This window comes from Protopterus annectens, chromosome 2.part1, assembly GCF_019279795.1.
Source record: "Protopterus annectens isolate FY-2018-M chromosome 2.part1, PAN1.0, whole genome shotgun sequence".
NCBI lineage: Eukaryota > Metazoa > Chordata > Ceratodontiformes > Protopteridae > Protopterus > Protopterus annectens.
The window spans coordinates 998,399,811-998,422,541 of record NC_056729.1 but is presented as its reverse complement, the minus strand read 5'-3'; the positions used below and the strand labels follow the sequence as shown (position 1 = coordinate 998,422,541).

Below are 22,731 nucleotides of genomic sequence, written 5' to 3'. Positions count from 1 at the left end.
GAATATTTCAGAGTATAAAGTGAAGTTTTATACCATATATTGAAATAATTGTTTCAATGTATAATCAAGTAAACTAATAGCATTAGTAATATGACTAATAATTTATATAAGATGTTGCAACATCAGTGAACTTTTTCTCTAATAAAAGTACACTCAAGAAACTATTTACATGAAAGAAATGTCCAAAGTTTTTAACAAATGGTTATAATTTTAGTATTTAAATCACTACAATTACTCTCTAATTTTGGCTCAAAACAAAAAACAGAAAAAAATCTTCTGTTATATAAATCAGTCAATTAGATTTAAGATTTTGTTTCAACAATCTTGGTTGTTTGATGTATTATTGTTAGCAAAATATTTATTTTACAGGCAGACTGGGACAGTGCTCATTTTCGGCAGAGGCCCGGGAAAAAACACTTCAGAAATGTGGGAGGAAACCAGAGCACCTGGAGGAAACCCAAGCAAATGCAGGGAAGACATAGAAGGCACTCCAGCAGAGAATCAAACTGGAGAACCTTTAGCTGTAAGGTGACAACACTAACCACTGTACTACTGTTGGCCATTTCTTTGAAAGGTGACCAAAAATACATTTTAAAGCTAACGGATTTTTAGAACTGTAGAACTTAATTAAGGTATAAATGAGGTTATGGATATTTTTATATCTGATAACTTTAGTCTTTTCAGATAGATATGGATAGCAGTCTTTACAATAACCTAATTCTGACAGTTTGATTTGCAGTGCATCCCACAGAATTTCGATGTACTTGTACTCCCAGTATATGTGCGGGATATTAGCCTTGTCTTGGGAACATGATCAACAAGCAGGTGAGAGGTGCGGGGTGATTTTTGCAAGTTTAAATGGTATGACATAAGCATTGTTTAATATTACATAATATGTGTAAAAAGGTTTTTAATGCAATGCAATTAATGTATTAGTTAGGTGAATTACTGTATTTACCTGTGATAAGCAGGGTTCTTGGTCAAGTCAATAATTGCAAACATGAAATTTGTCTTCACGTCTAAAGTTTTGCATCAGTTTATAGACTTAACATGTAGATTTTTTTCAGTTTGTAGAGAATTAATTTATGTTTTTAGGAGTTACTTTATAATTAGTAGATGACTTGATATTTAGTTTACTATTGTGTTTAAACATGAAAAGATTTTGAGAAAAAAACTTACAGAAACAGAGGGAGGACTTGATAAACATCTCCTGGTTTTGATAAATAGTAAAAGTATTCAATAATTCAGTACATGATCTAAGAAAGCAGAGGTGAAAGTGAAAGATCTGGACGACAGAGCACATCATGACAGCTTTTGGATTACAGGGATTCTTGAAAACTTGGTGAGGTTTGTCATGATAGAATTTATTAGTAAAGAGTTACAGAGATTGTTTTGTGAGAGCAACTTGTAAAAATTTAAAGAAGTACAGAAAATAAATCCTAAACTCAGGAATAGAAATATCCCATGGTACATTATTATTAAATGCCTTACCCACAAAGGGAGTGGAATGATTTTGTCCAAGGCAAAAGAATCTGGGCATTTTATTGAGCTGGCTGGACACATGGTCAAGTTAACCACAGGGCCATAGTAATGCCTCATAACATAGAACCAAAACCTTGCTTGCTGGTCTTAAACTAAGTGGACTAGATAAAAAAAGTTCAGTCGAGGTCAGCTAGAACTGTATTACTCTACAAGGGTGTGAAGATGGGCGAAGGCTGTCAGCCTAGCCAGATAGAATTTTGTAGATAATTCTGTCATTTGTAAATATTAATGTAAGCCACAGGCTTGTTCTCTTAAATGTGAAAAGACTGCATTGGATATTTAACTGCAAAAAATTAACAACAGTGCACTCTGCTGTAACAAAGCTGATAAGTCAATTCTTTGATGTCAAAATTTGGAGCCGATATGTCTAGAGGGAGGCATCCTGCCTATTGTTTTGAGACCAGAGTTAATGGCTAGAATTTGCATGTATAAATGTCCTTTATTGCTCTGGTTTCTGACCAGGTGTAAAGAATGTAAATGTAGTTTCTGTTAGCCTGGGGACACCAGAGAAGTGTGAAGAATGATGTCATGTGAAGCAGCTCTGTGTATTCAGTTTAAAGAGAGAGAATCAGACAGCTCTGAGAATTTTGTCTTGAGAACATCCAACATCACCAGCACTGCCTGTTTCTATGTGTAAGTTGTTTAGAACTGTATTTTTTCTTAGAAATAGCTAGGAATTAGGAAGATTAGACTGTTTTTTCTGTGTTGATGTCAACACTTTTCTACTGTATTATTTTAAGTATTTCTCTGTGATCTCTGAACTCGACTAGCATTGTGTAGTAAGAAGTATTCCCTTATGTTTCTATTATTTATTATTAAATAATTTTAAACCTTTCAATTGTGGCTGTTTTGTGTAGAGATAATTTAAGCTCTAAGAGTACATTGCATGTACATAGTGATACTGTACCAAGACACTCTAATAAGCCTTGACTGTTCAGTCACACTTACCATTTGGATAATAATATTGCACATTAATAACTGGATACCCTTTCAGAGCGGCATTTCAATAGCTGATATTAAGTGGGTGGTAGCAGCTGGTACTATGTTTTAGACTGGGCAGAAAAGGGGCACTGGTGGAGAGCCTATTCCCTCCTTCCCCAGGAGTGTCTGTGTGGGTGTATATAACTCTTATCTCAAAGTGTTTGTATGTCAGCTACTTGGGCAGGGACACAAAGCACTGGTTGGACAGAAAGGGTGCTGGAGGTTTTACCTTGTCCACTGGGCTAAGATCTGGCCCCTATAGCTGTGCCAGTGGGGAGTCTTATTGGTGACCTGTAGAGAAAGGGAGAGACGCACCACCAGACTGAGTGTGATCTCTGTGTGCTCTTAAGGGAAATTGTACTTTACTGTGTGTGTATTTATTATCCTTTCCCTATATGGACACCCCTCACTGGTGTTAGTGGTGAAGATTGAGGCTCCTTGATTGCTGGTCCAGTGCACAGGTGTCACAAAGAGTGATCAAGTCTCTCATTTGCATTCTCCATCAAAAACAGATCAGTTCATTTTAGTGACCCAGAAAATCAGAAGCCATATTATGCTAGATGGTTGCTGGGTCAGCTACATCGAAGAAGGAGGTTAGACTGCAGCAGAAGAATAGGTAACACCTAAGCTCTAACAACTCTTCCCTTTCTTTGGATGTTCTAAAAGGAAATGGGCATCTTCTTCAGTCATTATTCCAGATGAATGGAATGGCAAGTACTTCTAAGACAGAGGTTGTTGAAATGGAGAGCATGACATTCAGTAGATATGATATGCGGCCTATATGTAGTCTAGATGAAAAAGAGGATTATATGCAGTTTGGCTCAAAAATATATATTGTGAAGGATATGCAGCAGATAAACTCTTTCCTCTAATCAGAAGAAGCAAGCAGGGTTGAAGACAGGGGTGTAACTACAACAGTGCTTCTACAGAACCAGTGACTTCAGAAACTGAGATAACTTTGGGATTTAAACATCCTAATTATATTCTTTGCTATGCAAGAGAGGTTATTTTCTGACTTCATGGCACCAACTGCATATACAGCTAAAAGCTCTGATGATGGGGATGTAATGAATGAAAGATGCACTCTGCTAAAGTCAATCAGTAAGGACAGAGGTCCAAGCGAGCTACTTAAAATTAATGCATGATTTAATTTTTTTTTATAAATTCATTCAGCCATAGAAATGGGATTATCAGCATGTTCTGCTGTCCTTTTTTGAGTCTATTGCATGTCTGAACTCAAGTCCTGTACTGTCTGAGTAAGTTATGCAAAAGTAGCATATCACCATACATCTATCTGGTTCAGAGGAAGACATCTGTGCAAGAATATTGGAACTCTAATCTGTTAGACAAAGACTTAAGCACGAAGAGCATGCAGTGGGACCACTGGCATTAAATATCAGTAATGCAATTTGATGGTATTTGTCAATTTATTCTATGTCCCTGCAGATTTACAGCAGACAGGATTACTATATGGAAGGCTGAGCATCACATGAAGGGAGTGCTCATCATTTTTAGTTTTTCTTGTTATAGTTAAGGTGGAGAATTACTTCTTTTTCCATTTAGAATGACTGGACATTGAGCAATGTATGGCATGATTCTGAATGACTACTATGTTGTGGCAAGGATTATACTGCTATATTATACTAACTTTTCTGGAGTTTGTCTGGGAATGAGTTGTACATTATTGTTTTAGTTGTACATATTTTATTACAGTATGTCATAGGATTGCAGATCCTCATGAAGAGGTTATGAACAATCCTCTAGGGGTTTTGATAACATGATCTGTGTAGAATATAAGTGTGTTTGTTAGTTTCTGACATAAAATGTTAAAGAAATTTCATAGTAAAGTACTAGACTAGCTGTTTTTGTGAGCCATTTTAAGCCTAGCCAATTTACCTTTCAAGGGTGAAGAATCAAAGTCAGTACCTTCTGTCTATGACATAAACACCTTAGCCATTATACCAACCCATAAGCACTGGTGCCCAGCACTGAGCTTTTAATGCTTATGTAATGCTTAAGAAATTGAAACATTTGGAAATAAAGACATTCCTCTTACAAGAAGTTAAGAAGAAGAAGTAAGAAAAGTTATGAAAAGTTGGTCAAGTTGATAGATACTTTTATGTGCCAGTTGGTGTTTAGACAATTGGAGTGGATAAAAAAATGAAGATGGAAGGTAGGTAACAGGCTTGACCTTCACAGGCTTGAGGCATATCATCATTTGTAATTATTATGGTCCCAAGGACAAAACTGACACAATCAAGGCATTTTGAATGACCCTGAGGCAGGGGGTCTACTTCACAATGTCGAAAGCCGACAATATCGAAGCTGATATTGTCAGCACCACAACATCGAAAGCGCAGAACATTGTGCAGGTAAATGGAAATCTCCGTAGGGGGAGATTTCTGTTTACCTCAATGTAGTGTGGTCTTGGAGTTGGAATATTTAAGTAGGGGTGGGTGGGTTATGCTAGTTAGTTTTTATTTTTATTTATTTATTTTTTTTAAACGTTATTCGATGTTTTACTACATCGATCACTAGAGGTCGACCTTTAGTAGTTCAATGTAGTAAGATTTCGATAACGTGATATAGATGCGAGGCAGGTGTCCATAAATAAATGTAAAACCTTACTGATTGGACTTTTAATGTTGTTTTGGATCTCTGGCTAGACAGGATCATAGCAGGAAAGGTTAGACAACCTAGAAATGCTAAAAGTATTGAGCAGTGAAGACCTCACTGTCTGACACTTGCAGAACATGATTTTCAAAGAAGAGAAACTATACCTTTTTTGCCAGTGTGGAAAATATAGCTAACAGGTTCAACTACTGGTTAATTTGGACAGAGATTTTAATTATGTAAATGAGATCAAAGCTTGTTCAATTATATATTCAGATGAGGGCATTGTCCTGTTAAAGATAAGCAACCATGTAACATGTCAGGGACAATAAAGATTCAATCCACTGATTTTTTTAAAAAAACAAAAAAGTAACAACCATTATAGGGAGCAGATTTTTCAATTTTGAGGAGTATGTGACTGCTATTGGCATGCCATTTGTTAGCTTTTCTGATTTTGTTTTTAAATGTTGGTTAATGATGGAAGATATTGGATGGAATAAGGTAAACAATAAGAACGAAAATACTGTACTACAAGTTTCTAGGCTTAAAAAGGAATATGTTAAAAACAATTGGAAGAATAAAGTAATGATTTGAAAAAATTACAATGACCAAGCCTTGTGTTAAGAAGATTCACTGTTCTAACATTCAGGAAAAGTAGAAAAAGCCTCCCTGATTTCCAGATCTTGGGGGAACAAAATCACCAAAAGTTCTAGCTTGTAGGATCAAAGAAAGGATGAAAGAAGTAATAATTAATATATTAAGCAGGGACAGTAATTTCAGATAGTATGATGTAACAAGGAATATCAGAAGTCATTTGAAAGAAAGGAGCAAAATAGGAGGTTAACAGTACAAGACTGTTTATAAAAAGTCACTGGAGAAAACTTGCAGGCAATAAGATCAATAACATCTAGAAAAGTTCTGGTTTGGGTGGAGTAATTTTGCAATTCTACAAAATGTATAACATGGAACTGATAAAACATTTGTTTAATTCTTTTATAGCGGAAGAACAAAAGTTGTGAGTTTCTAGAATCCATTCTAACACCCCTTCCTAAGCAAGAGAAATGCTCAACTGACTTGAATAACTGTACCTTTTTTTCTGAGTGTGGAAATCAAGATCTGTTTTGACTTCACAGTTAGAAGATGTTTCAACTTTTATTTAACATCAACAAAGCAGCAGAGTTTTATTGAAGGGCAATGTGAGGATACACTTGGATTGGTTATGGCTAAGGATTCAGGGGTATGATAATACTAAGGAAATTCCAATAGCAACTTTTCCAAAGGCTGTCAATATAGTGCACTGGAAGTTTTCATGGCAGGCTGTCCAAAGTTACACATCTTCCCAGTTTCATAAATAAATGCAATTTGCTATACAGTCAGCAATCTGTATGTATATTCACAAATGGAATACTGTTCAAGATAACAGAAATCTACATTCATGCCGTAAAATGTTGCCTGCTGTGTCTTCACTCTTAATTGTGTAAATCACAGAACTTCTAGTCATGTATTTAGAAATACATCTGGAGTAATTAGAATATAAAACCTCTGTAGGAGATCATATTAACTCCTCTTGGTTTGCTAATGACTGCATCATTTAGCACATCCTTACTAACATATTTAAAAGTCGTGCATGCTATATGTGATATCCATGTTCATAGGTTCATAGGTTGGTACTAGGCTATTGGCCCTAGGGCCTATACAAGCCTAGCCATAACAATTCCCTGGCTACTTCTTCCCACACTATTTACTTCCCTGGACCCCTGTCTAGCAGGGCGACTGACATGATCCCTGGGGTGAATCTCCTTTCTCCCATCCAGTCATCAAGGTTCCTTTTGAAGACAGCCAAAGAGGTGCTCTGCTTGACATGTATGGGCAGGCTATTCCAGAGTCTGGGGAGTCTCTGGGTCAGGAACCTATCCCTCCAGCATGTTTTATTTATTGTGATGACAAGGTTTAGATCCCTGGAGCGTGTGGCTCCGGGGGATTGGGATTTCTTTAACTGTAACATGTCCAACAACTTTGGGTTTGACATGGCCTTGTATGTTAAGCAGGGATCGCCTCGGAGTAGACGATATGCAACAGAATATAGCTGGAGTTTTTTAAGGTGGTCAGCATAAGCCATCTGCTTTAGGCTTGTGATTCTTTTAGTGAGGTATTTCTGCGGCCTTTCCAGTTGTTGCAGATGTCTTGAGAGGTACATACCAAACGGGGCATTGTATTCTATAATGGGTCTAATGAGGGATAAGTACAGTGAGACAATTACCTTCTTTTTTCTAGATGAAAAGCCCTTAGTGACGAGGTGTGCCACATAGAAGGATTTCCTGACTGTGGTGATGTGGTTATTGAAGGTGAGACCACTGTCCACCTGTGTCCCTACGTCTCTTATCACACTTTCAGTGTTTAGTGTACTGCCACCTATGTGGTAATTCATGGGTGCATGCTTTTTCCTAAAGGGGATAACTATACATTTCTTGGCATTGAGCTTGAGCCCATGGCTCTGGCACCAAGCATCTGTTTCTGTAAGGCCCTTTTGTAGAGTATCCACATCATTTGGGGATTCAATAATGGCTCCCAGTTTGCAGTCATCTGCGAACTTTGTTAGCCAGAGTCCCTTAGTGTTGGCCTGTACTTCGGAGAAGTAGATGCCAAACAAGAGTGGTCCCAGGATTGAACCCTGAGGTACTCCACTTGTCACTTCTTTGGAGCTGGAATTGGAGTCAGCTACTTTTACAGTGTGGGTTCTGTCAGTAAACCAGTTGGCAACCCATCGAGTGAAGTAGGGATTAATGCCCAGCTTAGTAAGTTTATCTATGATTCCACAGTGGGGGATGGTGTCAAAGGACTTGGCAAGGTCCAGATAGGCTGTGTGGACTGCCTTACCCTCATCCACAACTCTGGAGACTGATTCAAAGAAGTCAGTCAGGTTCAGGAGACAAGATCAGCCCTTCACAAACCCAAACTGGGTGTGGTCCAGTGTTTTAAGATTGCCAATGTCTTTGTTTATAAGTTCCATGATAATATGTTCCATGGCCTTGCAGATCAGGCTTGTCAGACTGATGGGGCAGTAGTTCCCGGGATCCAAGGTGGATCCCCCCTTGTGGAGTTGGATAACCATAGCTGTGCGCCACTCAGTTGGCATGAAGCCTGAGGTGATGTTATGCAAGAATACATGGGATGTATTTAAGTATCATCAAAAACAGGGATGTTTCCTCTCAGTTATGCATACTTTACAGTTCTGCAGTGAATCTCCAACTCCACAGTAAAGATTTTGGTAAGATATATAGATAGCTAGCTAGATAGATAGATCGCTAGATAGCTAGATAGAAAGATGGATACAGTACACAGAGATATCTAGGACTAGAGATGAACTCTAAAGAGGAAAAATGGTACCTAAATATAAATCTATTTCTGACAGAGTTGAAAAAGACGCTGTTTTCCTTTTTGAGTGAAATGCAATTAAGTAAAATGGCTAGCCTACTCATGTCGTGTTCTATAGCCATATCAAGAAATTGCAGTCTCTTATATCCTTTGTAATTACAAATGCTCAAGAATGAGTAGACAGATGCTAAATACCACAGGTCAAAGGAGACTGGATCTCCCCAACTTTTCACATTATGCACTGGCAGCTGTAGGATGGTAATATTTTAGATATATGAGTAGTTTTAGGCTCCTGTGTTTGGCAATTGAATTTGAAGAGACCTGTCATGATACAGCTCAGAACAGAGGCAAGTTTTTATATAGGTGTTGGATATGGGAGAGTAGGAAAGATGGTTTGAAAGGGATGGTGTAAAGTATCCAAAATTTATAATTCACTCTGGTTAAGTGGGAGACCCTGGAATTCTGAATTAAAACAGGAAACTGGTAGTCTAGCATGAATAAATAAACTCAGCAATATACTATATGGCAGATATGGCAGATAGCAATAAAAGAGGCTGTAAGAATTAGCAGACACTACAGTGACAGAAAAAGCTTGAGGTTTAAGTTATATGAGAGCCTGCAATCCAGTGAAGGCATGAGAATTAACCATTGAGGGTCACTAATTTGTCAATCACATTTTGAGCTTAGGACAAAATTTGAGGGATTTACTAAAGAATTCTACAGATAGACACCCTTTCAGTGTAAGTGTTAAATGAAATGGCAAGAGAGTCTTAAAATTATTATGGTGAAAAATGGTTGAACTACTGCGGTGTATCATACTGGAGACCCAGAAGTCTATGTGTTAGCTGCGTTTAACCAGCTGAAAATGGCAGCATTTTCCTAAGATCATGACAAACAAGGATGGGTGTTATGGGACAATAGCTGGGTTTGCATTGAACTGAAAGTTAACTATGCACATATAGCTTTGGAATGTCCTGAGTAAAAAATTGGTTGCTTGATAAGATGGCCCATGAATTATGAATTATGTTTTAGCCAAACTCCCTCCATGAAGTGACATCTTAGAAAAAGTAATTTACAAGCAAGTGCTAACATGCAAATAATTCATTCACACTTTAAAATTTAGCATGATTTTTGACCAGATTATAATACCGCTGCTACCATCTCTGCTGCCATCAGTTCTTATCCTTCACAGCATGGTTAGGGGCAAAATAACTGGTGCAGTACTTGCTGAGATATGACAAGCTTTTAATCTTGCAGATCATGACTTACTAACTACCAAGCTTGATCAGAGTGGTTTTTTTTCTAAGAATTCTATAAAATTATTGAAAACTACCTTGCAAACAAGCAATTTAAAGACTGATTGTATAGTACTTAATTATGTTCACACTCCACTATGTTACCTGTCAGGGATCTTAGGGCGTACTACCTTAGTAATGGGTGCTATCCTAACCCTAATGCTGCCCCTTCTTTCAGCCCTAACACTACACTTTATCTTCTTAAAAGCTTCCCGTAACACTGCCACTATTCAGATGAATTTGAGGCTAGTGTTATGTGGGATTTAGTGTTAATATCAGGAGAGAAAATAGTTTTACTTTCTTAAAATGATTGCATTCTGTGTTTTCTGTGTTCAATGTTGTGTATGTTCAAACTATTTTTGTCAGTGTTTTTAATTAGTCATTAAAGCAGTTCAATCATACATGTAGGATGGTGAAGTCATTGAGAGAATAACCACTTCAGTTCTGTATGAGGTAGTCATAGTTTCTACTGGCCTTCTAGGCCCTGTGCAGGTCTGCTTGTCTGATGCACTGATGTAGACAGATTGGATAGCATCTGTTGACTGGCAGTCTTTTTGAACTTTTCAGGGGAGGAAATTCGAAACAATTGTTAATGTCAAATTCCCTTCTCATGATTATTAGTGTTGTTTTGATCTTTATAATCCATCGGTGTCCTTAGTTGGAGTGAAATTCATGTTATTGTTTTGAAATACCATAAGTGTAGGATACTCTTTACTATTCAAATACTCATACCTGTCCCTCTGGATTTTCATTTATTTTCTGTCTCTCTAACCTTTTTAATTTGTTTTTCCACCTTGTTAAAGATCTCAATATACTGTTGTTTCACACTCAAAAATTAAATAATTCATAATGGACTGTTAAATGGACAATGTCTTTCAGCAAATTAATCATTTGTTAATCATTGTCTCAAAGCATGAGTTTCATTATTTTATACTGTGTGTTGTCAGAAAGCTCTAACAACTACTCGTGCATAATGGAATTAAATAGCATTCCATTGAGATATTTCCAAAGTTTATGTCCTTTTGGTACATGTTTAACTGTAATGCAATGCTGAAAATATAAATTATCCACCTGAATATTTTTAAACGTAAACAGTTTATGCTATAATAAGTTCATCTTCTGCCACAGATTCCCCAGTTTTGGTAAATTACCCACCAGAAAAGTTGTATAATTAGTGACCCAATTGTCAATACAGGGAACAGAGGGTACAGTACTAAACAATTTATTGCCATGAGGAAATGTCACTTCAGTGTCCTTATTACCACTGTTCACATACTGTCCATTTTTAATTTTTCTTTTGTCTGTATCATGATGTAAGCATTCCGTAGGCATACTAGTAGGTTGTTCTGGTAAGAAGTATTAAAGACCCTGTCAATTCTGTATCCAAAGAATCTGCCTGAAAAAAGTTTGGAGATTACATCATGGAAAACTTATACAAGATAGCAGAACACAAACTAAAAGCAAATATATTAATTTCATCTCAGTTGCTAAGAAAACTTGTAAGCAAACAAAACAATTGTAATGATGCTATGATGCTCCACTGCACCTTTTATTCAACCATGATAAAAATAAGTGTTAAAAATCTGATATGTTTATAAGAAAGGAACATTTAGTAACACATACTTACTTTTTACCAGTTGTCATCTATTATCCAAAAAATGGAGTTTAGTAAAGGGTCAGATAGTAAGGGTATCAATGATGACCTTGAACAATGACAAGTTTTACAATGAAATTGTAAATCTGAAGATGATGTTGGGGGGGAGAAGATACCCTGATGCCATGTTGGATAACACGGAAAATGAGGGCATGTTCTAACCTTCCATTCCCAAATGTAGATGGAATTATCCTTCTAAAGACCTTAAGGGATGCAGCCTAAAAGTACAAAGGCTAAATAAAAGAAAGGATGGTAACATGAAGACAGAGGGAGATAAGGGAGTTCTGAGGACCCAACCCACAGCAAGATGTAACTGTGATTACACTGCTTTCATGGTCTTCAAACATCTCATCCTGCCCTTGGCCACCTCCATCAGCTGGCTTCCTTCTTCGATTAGTTAAGAATAACCTCAGACAAGTTGGTTTCCAAGTTCCACTAGATGATGCAAAATGCAGGGCTAGTCACCTGGTGGTATGACCATTGGCTCTAGATGATTATCACTGTTTATGTGACAGCCCAATCTGATGTGGAAAAAAAGGTGTTGTGGATGGATGGATGGATGGATGGATGGATGGATGGATGGATAGATGGATGGATGGATGGATGGATGGATGGATGGATGGATGGATGGATGGATGGATCAACAGATAGATGAATGGATGGATGGATGGATGGACACAATCTGCAGTTTATGAGCAGGCCACAGACAAAGAGGTCACTCAGTAGTACCAACAGATCAGAAGAATATGGTAAGCCCCATTACAATAGATATACTGTCCTTAGGTACAAGTAACATCAAGCTAAATAGTCAGGAAAACAAAAGGTTATACATAAGGTTATTTCTTATCCAAGCAAATGATGGATCCTGGAGACCCCTTTCAGATCATACAAGAATGAAAAAAATATTAAAAGTTCTAAAATTCATGATATTGACACTAAAACCATTACTTCTCTTCCAATCCTTCAAGCACTCTTTGTTATTCTGGACCTTAAGGATACCAACCTCTACAGTCCCATTTCCAGAGGTCACAGGGGGGATCTGAGGCCATGGTATGGGATCATGAATATCACTTAATAATCTCCTTGCCCTTTAGTGTATCTACTCCTGTCCAAAGGTTTCAGAAAATGTCTGGCACCAGAAATAGCTCACTTTATAATTAAAGACACACACACACACATATATATATATATATATATATATATATATATATATATATATAGTTAGATGATTACCTGTTTCAGGTCTGGTCACAGGAGGAAATGCAGGGAGCTATGGACTACATCTTATACTGTATAACCATTCAGGATTTCTCCTTCAACAATCAGAAATCTACCTTTTGCTCAAGCCAGAAGATAGTCTTATAGGTAATTAGCTTCATAGGTAAGTGCTAGGCTGTCAGTCTGCAGACTATTACAAGCTAGCCAATAACCAGAGATCAGAATCAAACCCTGTACATTGTGTTTGTGAAGATCAGACCTTAACGAGTATACTAACACTTTCCCTCAGATTATATTAGCCTAAATGGGACTCAAATGCACAATCCCAGGCATAGAAGGACAATGCCTTATCCATTAAGTACATATTGGATACTTCCACCAAAATATCTAGCTTTAACAAGAGAAAGTAGAGTCACTGACTGCCTTTTTCCAGTCTATAAAACAGAAATGTAGATGAATGGTCCAACAAATTTTGACCATCTTAAGTCACATGACACCATTTTGATGTTTTTTTAGACAAATTATTTATGAGAAAATTCAATGGTTACTCAAAGCCATATGGGACTATCTCAGTGTTAAAATGTGCAAGGTAGGTCTACTATGACAGTACAATAAATGAAAAATAAAAAGGGCTGCAATTCTTGTAGCCAATAGAGAATAAAAACCTTGACCACAGATGTATCAGATCTAACCTCTGGAATGCACATTTTGTGCTTCAAACTGCTGGACACCCTTCCATGGGGTATAGAGGCCCTCCACCCGTGGTGTTGGGCCTCAGAAAACCCCTGGGAGTGTGCTATTTCCACAATAACACACACCCTGTTGGGCTTTATTGCTTGCATAATTGCTCAATAATTTCTTGCTCTTTGCCTTATCTCTCAATATGAACTTATAACCCAAGGCACAAAGACTATGCATGGACATCAAGAAAATGGCAGTCATACATGCCCCAAGAGCATTGAAGTCTGTCTGGAAATCTGGTACTCTGACATATGGACAGAACCCAGACCATCAAGAAATCAAAACAACAGGCCTGCATTTCTGAGAGCATGTTATGGCTAGTTGTGTCTAAACAGACTATTTGCAAATGGATACCACATTGCATTCATTTTTTACAATACCACCCAGAAGTTTCTACAGCAAAAGTTTTGATCCCAGTATGCCAGTGGCACAGCAAGTGCTACTAATTCTCTAAGAGGGATTAATGTCCAGAATATCTTAGAAGCATCTGACAGGCCCTTGTTTTATACTTTCTCAAGGTGTTATATGTTGGCTATAACCTCCAGGGCAATAACAGAATCACCTCTGCTGTTCTCTAGGCCATGCTCTCATCTCCTTTCCCGAGTAATAACCCACCTTTATACTCTAATGATTTGGCTGTTCTCTAGGCCATGCTCTCCTCTCCTTTCCTGGGTAATAACCCACCTTTCTACTCTAATGATTTGGCTGCTCTCTAGGCCATGCTCTCCTCTCCTTTTCCTGGGAAATAACCCACCTTTCTACGCTAATGATTTGATCAGTGGTGGGTACCCACTTCCTTTCCTCTCTTTATTCACTGTTATTTGTTTTTCTCTTCTCTCTCTCCTGTTCCTGTTCAGGAACTTAAAGAGACTGTAATTCATCAGGTCTCAGACTACTTCTCCAAGAGTTCAAGTGCTGAGGACTGAAAGTTATGATAGCACTGTCTCAAGAGGGTAAGTAAGAACTAAAGTTAGTGTAGGCAAATGCCAGATATATACCACGTACATGAAGACATCCAAGGCAGGATGATAGCAGCCTGGCCATGTGGGAAATGGTGTCCATTTCTGAAAATCAGGCTATATAGCTGTACCATGTCCTTTGTGTGGATTGGTGTTGCAGTAATCATGCAAGGGAAGAAACCTAAAGCTGATCACCCCATTGTAGCTAGTAATCAGGTGGATTGTAATATCTCAGCTTCTGGCAAAGTTCTTTACAGTGTTGACTGCAGCAGTGACTGTACTCAGATATATACTTTTACAGTAAGTTGCCTACAAAACTTTAGTGAATGGATGACCTGTAGATCGTACCCTGATTGGAGAATGAACATTCTCCAACATGGTATTAATCTACAGATAACAACCACTGAAAAATTAGTCTGCCTCTTTATGGCTCGGGCTGAAAGTAACCTAACGGCTGCCATTATTTTACAATCGCTAAGCAGTGCTTATGCTGATAAGCGAGTATAAAATGAAAACAAATGTATAATTAAAAAAATAGAAAAGTGTGCATGGGTGTGTGTTTATTTTTCTGTCTGCATGTGAATCTATAGGTACCTGCATGCATGAAAGCAAATGTGTGTGTGTGTGTGTGTGTGTGTGTGTGTGTGTGTGTGTGTGTGTGTGTGTGTGTGTGTGTGTGTGTGTGTGTGTGTGTGTGTGTGTGTGTGTGTGTGTGTGTGTGTGTGTGTGTGTGTGTGTGTGTGTGTGTGTGTGTGTGTGTGAGTGTGCATGTGCGAGAGAGAGAGAGAAATTAGTCGAGCAGTGGATGCAACTTAATTAAAATTAAGAGGTATGCATACCTCACAACCTCATAGCTCAAGAAATGCAGATAAAGCCAAAAGGAATGTGGGGCAAAAGAGACATATTTTAAATATTGCTGTAATACAATTATAAAGTTGGTGTAATAACAGGATTTATGTTAAACACATTTTCTGAAGGATATTAAAGTCTGAAACTCTAATATAATTACTTAGTGACTTCACCTCCAATGATTTGCGAGCAAACCCCAAATTTTATGAGGAAGAAACCAAAAAATGAGGCAAAAAATATAAACATTATGTGAAAATCTGTACAGATGAGAGGTATGGGTATGAAACTTGTAATGGTTGGCATTATTAACTTAGTGCAATCTTGTATTTTTAAAGGTACTTTATGTGTGTGTGGGTGGGTTTGTGTGCTGGAGAGAGAGGGAGTATATGTAGACATTAAATACTTATCCAAAGTTATATTATGAATGGAAAGCACTTCCTCCAGCTACAGCAAGTTTGTAACATTAGGTTATGGAACTAGTTTACATCAAAAATAATACACATAAACACACACACACACACACACACACATATATATATATAAATATATATATATATATATATATATATATATATATATATATATATATATTTTAAAAAATAAACAAACAAATACAAAACAATTTAACAGAGATCCCATTCTCTAAGGGCAATAATGCCTTCCAGGACGTGATATTTAGGAGATAACACCCTTCCAGGGGTATAGAGGCCCTCCACCCGTGGTGTTGGGCCTCAGAAAACCCCTGGGAGTGTGCTATTTCCACAATAACACACACCCTGTTGGGCTTTATTGCTTGCATAATTTCTCAATAATTTCTTGCTCTTTGCCTTATCTCTCAATATGAACTTATAACCCTACCTGTCAACCAACAATTAAAACACTACTTCATGCAGTTTATGAAAATTATTATTTGTTGTTTAATAATAAAATTTGGTCACAGCCCTAAAGGATGAATGGATTTTTTTGCAGGATCCTTTACTTTATTTAATCATAAAAAAGAAGTTTGATATAGATCCCCAAAGTTGTCCACCTACATGCAAAGTAGTATAACACTGCGGCATTAGTATTTCACCTGTGTTTTAAAATAATAGGTATAAATAACTAACTAAATGAATAACAAAATAAATGTACTAATATGCAAATATAATTATATAAATTTAATTATACAATATATATTATATATAACATAATTCTGATTTTTAAATATAATTTTAATACTGAGTAAATATACAAATGCATAAGCAGACAAACAGAGGAAATATTTTTTCAGGACTGATAAGATACAAAGCCATTTTTACTAGTGTATTATAGTACTGTCTATCTGATACTCTTGTTGTAGCAGTCCAGTTTATGTTACAATATACTTCTCTGATGTAAAAGATGTGTTTTAATACTTCTTGATAAAATGAGAATATCCTTGATGTTGCAGCTACATGCAAATTATTTCTCACTGATCCATCTATTTAATTCATCAGGCGTATAACTGATACATGCATTACTGGATACATTTCAGAATTTGCATTGATCTATAAATAATTTAATATAGTCAGGTCAGGTTATAGTTCCTGATATATGTTCAAAAATTGTAAATGCAACCCCAGAAACATCAGCATTTAAATGTGATTATGAGGAAATACATACTCAGGCTGAAAGAGCTATATCTTACTTCTCCAAGGTACAGAAATTTTAGATTTGGTATATATAAATATTAGAAATGTGGGAAGTACAGTTCCCCATACTGGGGGATGCAGGGTGCATGCTTTAGAAATATAACAGCCACTTTTGAAGTTTGTCATTATTTTGGTTAAATCACACTTTAATGTTCATAATTTCTGGACACGCCTTATTGAGCCACAGATTTCTGATGGGGAGGTACTGATCATTTACTTTGTGCAGTGTTTCCTCATTTGTTTATATGAGTAAATATGTATACTTTTGCTTTAAATTATTGCTTTCAGATGCAATGCGTATATTATTATCAATAACACACTGTCTCTTGCCCACTGTCTCATAGCACAGCCAATGCTGCATGAAATGAGTTCTGCATTCATAGTATTCATTTTACTGTAAATGTATCATTTTAAAAAGCAAAATGTTTTATTTGTACATTGTTGAAATGGTATTTTTGATAATTATGTACTATGAGTTGTATTTTTATCACCCAATAAATTCTCTGTCACAATTTTAATAATATCAAGTAATAAGAAACCTGTTATTTTAAAACTCAGTGCTGTATTATATAAAGTACCTAACCATGTAAACTGCTTTAATAATGCATGTTCTCAGTTGAGTAGTGAGTGTTGAAGCATTATCAGCATTTTCTGCAGTACAACATATTTGAAGCACTAAAGCAAACATAACAAGGCAAACCAAAATGGCTGATGTAGTTCTAATAAAAGTCATACAAGAGTTTTTACTGTACCTATTTTAAATGATTTTTTGCTTTATATTCAGTCTTAGCATTTGGTAATTATATCTTACCTCTGAGATTGTTTTCTTAAGAGTTAGTCTTATCAAACATACAGGATAATTTTTATATCATATAACATAATGTGATACATTTTTCTTTTGATTAATATTACATTGTACAGCCCTAATAAATATACACAATGTGTAGCTATTTGTATTAAAATACTTTTGGTGATATTACTAATTATTCAACTGCATTTCTATGAATTATTTATTATTTTAGAATTAGATTTTCCTACTAGATTAAACTGGAGAGGACTTGTTAATTCTGCTGAAAAAAATTGTATGTGCTTTGATTTGATTCTGTTGAAAAATCTTATGTTGATTTATCATACATTTGTGAAACAGAAGCATTTACTATCCCACATAGTTAAAGTAAGCAAAAAGAATTGCATTTTTATGATCGTATTGAGTGAACTAAAGTTTATAATTTAGTAGACTTCTTAAATATAGATAATTGGTATCACATGTGCTATTTCTTCTCAGTATACCTCAAACAATACTATAGAAAAATGAAGCCAATGTAACTCAGTAGCTTCATAACTGATTTATAGAGCAGCGCTTACCTATATGAGTATAGCAAGCTTTTAAAATCTTGACCATCATATAATATCTGGAACATTTTGCATAATATGCATTTTGATGGGCAAAACTAAGCATAGAAAAAATCCATTCTGTGTATAAACCAATGTCTCCAGAAACAAATTCTGGAGTTTTTCCTGAATTGGGAAATTATTATGGTATTGTCATAAAATAAGAAGAGATTTTAACACTGTTCCCAATTATGGTTACCCATTTCTGAATAAAGTTACTAATCCATAGTCAAGCTACAGGCAGAGTTACGTATGTGTGCCAGTTATTGAAAGGAGTTTTGCATTCCAATTTTATGGAAAATAGATCTCTTGTATGCACCTGTATATTTTACTAGTACATTTTAAATTTTAATAAAGGCTTACTTAGAGAATTTATTGTCATTGACATATATTATAATAAGAGCAGAGTCTTACCGACAATTCATATAGTCTTTTCTTGTGGCCTGCAGAGGAAAAATATATACATATATTTTATTTGTTTTATATAGTATATATGAATAATGCATATGTAGCAAAAATATTAACTCCAAAAGTAAGGCAAGTACTACCACACTGTGTATGAGGTAACTTCACTTTATTAAAACAATAAAAACAGTATCATAAGCACTTCATCACCCAAAAATGCACACACATTCAAAAATTCTAACTTCAGGTCTTTCAGTATGAAAATGTAAAACCTTTTTTGCAAACAGAATTCAAAATAAAACTCAAAATATACCAGAATCAGTGATCAGCATCATGTAGGAAAAACACCTGGAAGAAGTCCTGAATTGTTTTGTGGAGAGAAAGTATTGCTACTCCAGTATTTGTATGTCTGATGGGGAATGATGTCATCTCATTCATTATGGCTACATCTTATCCAAAAAGTTCTGCTAAGCATGATTCCATTTTTCCATCCATGGCAACACTCAGATCTGCTTGGAGGTACAGCGTAATGGCACTAGATTTACTGAATCAACTAATATTGACAACTTCCTAGCAGACAGGTTCAGTGCAAACTTTACCTCCCTTACCCCCCAAAGAGCCTATCTCCATACCAGAAGATTGCAAAGCCCCTGTAATCACGGATGCACAAGTAAGAATCGCACTCTCCAAAGCCAAGAATACAGCATCCATGGGACCAGACAACATCCCCAGGCTGTGTTCTGCATGAACTACAGAATGAACTGGCACCCCTCCTAAGTACCATGTTCAACCATAGCCTCACTTTGGGCTTTGTGCCTATGGAATGGCACACAGCGATGGTTATCTCACATCACAAAGGCAGTGCAACACTAACCCTGGGAGCTACCACCCCATTACACTGATGAGCCTCATCTGCAAGGCCATGGAATGCATCATCCTGGAGCTTATAAACAAAGATATAGGTAACCTCCAAATTCTGGACTCCACTCAGTTTGGGTTTGTAAAAGGTAGATCATACCTCCTAAACCTGATTGACTTCTTTGAAGCAGTCAACAGAGCCGTAAATGAAGGTAAGGTGGTGCACACAGCCTATCTTGACCTCACCAAGGCTTTTGCCACCATCCCCCACTCTGGTATTATAGATAAACTCACTGGACTGGGCATAAATCCCTATGTCACAAGATGGGTGCCCAACTGGCTTACTGACACAACCCACACAGTGAAAGTAGCTGACTCCAAATCCAACTTCAGACCAGTGATAAGCAGATTACCACAGGGTTTGGTCCTGGGTCCTCTCCTGTTCGGTACCTACTTCTCAGAAGTCCAGGCTAATACAGCTGGTCTCTGGCTAATGAAGTTTGCAGATGACTGCAAACTAGGAGCCATAACAGATTCAGCTAAGGATGTGGATATTCTACAAAGAGGCCTCACTGAGACTGATGCTTGGTGTCAAAGTCATGGCCTAAAGCTCAATGCCAAGAAGTGCATTGTCATCCCCTTTGGGAAAAATACCATACCCATCAACTACCACATAGGTGGTAGCCTACTAAACACTGAAAGTGTGATAAGAGACCTTCAGACACAGATGGACAGTAGTCTCTCCTTTGATAATCACGTCGCCACAGTAGTCAGAAAATCCTTTTACATGGCACACCTCATCACAAAGGGGTTCTCCTCCAGAAAAACAGAAGTCATCGTTCCTCTCTACTCAAACCCATTATAGAGTACAATGCCCCATTTGGCATGTACCTCACAAGACATCTACAACAACTAGAAAGGCCACAGAAATACCTTACTAAGAGGATTACTGGCCTCAAACAGATGCCATACGCAGACCATCTCAAAAAACTCCAGCTCTACTCCATCGCATATCGCTTACTCAGAGGCGACCTCTGCCTAACATGCAAAGCCATGTATAACCCAGATCTGATGGACATGCTACACTTAAACAAATCCCAATCTCTCTGGGCCACACACTCCAGTGACCTAAACCTTACCACCACAATAAACAGAACATGTTGGAGGGATAGATTCCTGTCCCAGAGACTTCCCATGCTCTGGAACAGACTACTCATTCATGTCAAGCAAAGCTCCTCATTAGCCCTCTTTAAGAGAAATCTTAACAATTAGAAGGGAAACAAGAAATTCACCCCGGGGATCACTTCTGTGGCTCTGCTTGACAGGGGCACAGGAAAATATATTTTTTTGGGTGGCAAAAGCCAGGGGAACCTCTTTTGGTTAGGCTTATATAGGCCCTAGGGCCAATAGCCTAGCACTTATCTATGAACTTATATGCTGTAAGATATCTTTTCTGACACTTATATTTTCTTACAGATCACTGAGATATAATAAATCAAGCTAAGCATTTCATAACTCTGACTGGGTTGGTGCATAACACCCTACTGAATAGTTCATCTTGGTTACTCAAAACAGCCTGTTTAATACTGCTCTTTCAGAACTGTTTGGATGTTTATAATTTAGAACTTTTATATGTATTGGTTTATTGTTTTTCTTTTCTACATGTTTACATTAAATATATTTTATGTAAAGACTGTTGTACTATCATGTCTTGTTGTATTGATGATTATGCATCATTCATTTATTTTCTGATACCCACTTTGTGCTATTTAGAGTTGTGGAATAGTACAATGTATCCTGGGAAGCAACAGGTGTATGCCATTGGAATATCCCTGGATGGAATGTTAGTCTACTACAGGATGCATACAGGAGTAAACCTACTGTGCATATTGCACACCCACCTGCCACACTGTCAGCCTAACTATCTAGAATGTTGTAAATAATTATGTGAGGTTTGGCTACAAACCAGTTTGTCCAGGAACATCTTCAGAAGGGGTTAGATAAATATATTAGTGGGATTTAAGAGGGTGGGGAGGAATGATTGGGAGGAAATTACATAAGAATGGGGAGGGGCATAAGGGGTTTAGGCAAGTGTAGCTGGTTAAGGAATCACATTTTGGCATGCACTTGCTAGAGGGCAGGTTTATGCTTGAGACGACCTAGGTATGCTGGTGTCAGGTAGGCTTTGGTTTGGTAGTTGTAGGCAAGTAGTGGAGGTGAGTAATTGCTATATATATGTATGTGTGTGTGTGTGTGTGTGTGTGTGTGTGTGTGTGTGTGTGTATATAAATATATATATATATATATATATATATATATATATATATATATATATATATATATACACACATACATATATATATATATATATTTTTTTTTTCAACTCTCAGTCAAGTTCAGGATCCACTGGTTGGAGGATGTTAGTTTGGGATGATGTTAATTTGTGATCATGAGATGGTGAGTGTGCTCTTTTCCTGTCTCATAGGTATTTCTGGCTCTCTTTGACACATTGCAGTTGTGTGAGGAAAGACAATGGGGAAGTGGATGCTAGGGGATTCTACTGGTCTTGGGAGTGGTGTATTCTGTGTTGTTTATTGGTGAGGCTAGTTCAGCAAAATAGTTTGTAGTTACTTGTAGTGTAGTGGAATGCATAGCTCTGTGTTTTAATGTTTGCGTTTTGGTGGTATACATGTGGAGTAGTAGTGATGCAGTGGGCTTGATCCACCTCTTGGGGGTGGTACCACCTTTTGAGTCTTGAAAGTTCTGTGTGCACATTGAAAGGGTAAGGGTCTGTGGCTCTTGACAGGGATTTACATTTTGGAGAGAATTATATTAACTCATGGCCTTTTGAAGTAATGCAGGAGTGCTTGTGCTGTGCAGTGTGAGCTTATACGTTGGAGTTTGTTGGTGGGCTTTCCCCTTTCTGCTGGTCTGTTGTGTTTTGTCAGAGATAGTGGTTGCTGTAGGACTGAGATATGACTGGAAGTGAAGTGCTCTTTGGGGGAAGTTTATTGTGCCACATTCTGGGTTATTTTTTCCTCGGTGGTGACCGGTGGTAGCTTTTGCAGGCTCTGAGTGAGTTAGTTAATGGTTAGCACTGCGCATGAGCAGTGTGGAGCTAACATTCAGAGCCATGCGCTATCTCCTCACATAAGTACGCACACACACACACACACACA

The 22,731-nt window shown here is 37.2% G+C and overlaps 1 protein-coding gene across 1 annotated transcript in view; it reads right to left on the bottom strand.

Annotated features, from left to right (window-relative positions):
* Window positions 1-22,731, bottom strand: part of LOC122794927 — a 1,846,783-nt gene that overhangs the window by 195,337 nt on the left and 1,628,715 nt on the right. Inside the window, exon 8 of the mRNA XM_044063520.1 lies at window positions 18,704-18,732. Within this exon, the coding sequence (XP_043919455.1) occupies window positions 18,704-18,732 (29 nt within the window). The remainder of the gene's footprint in view (window positions 1-18,703; window positions 18,733-22,731) is intronic.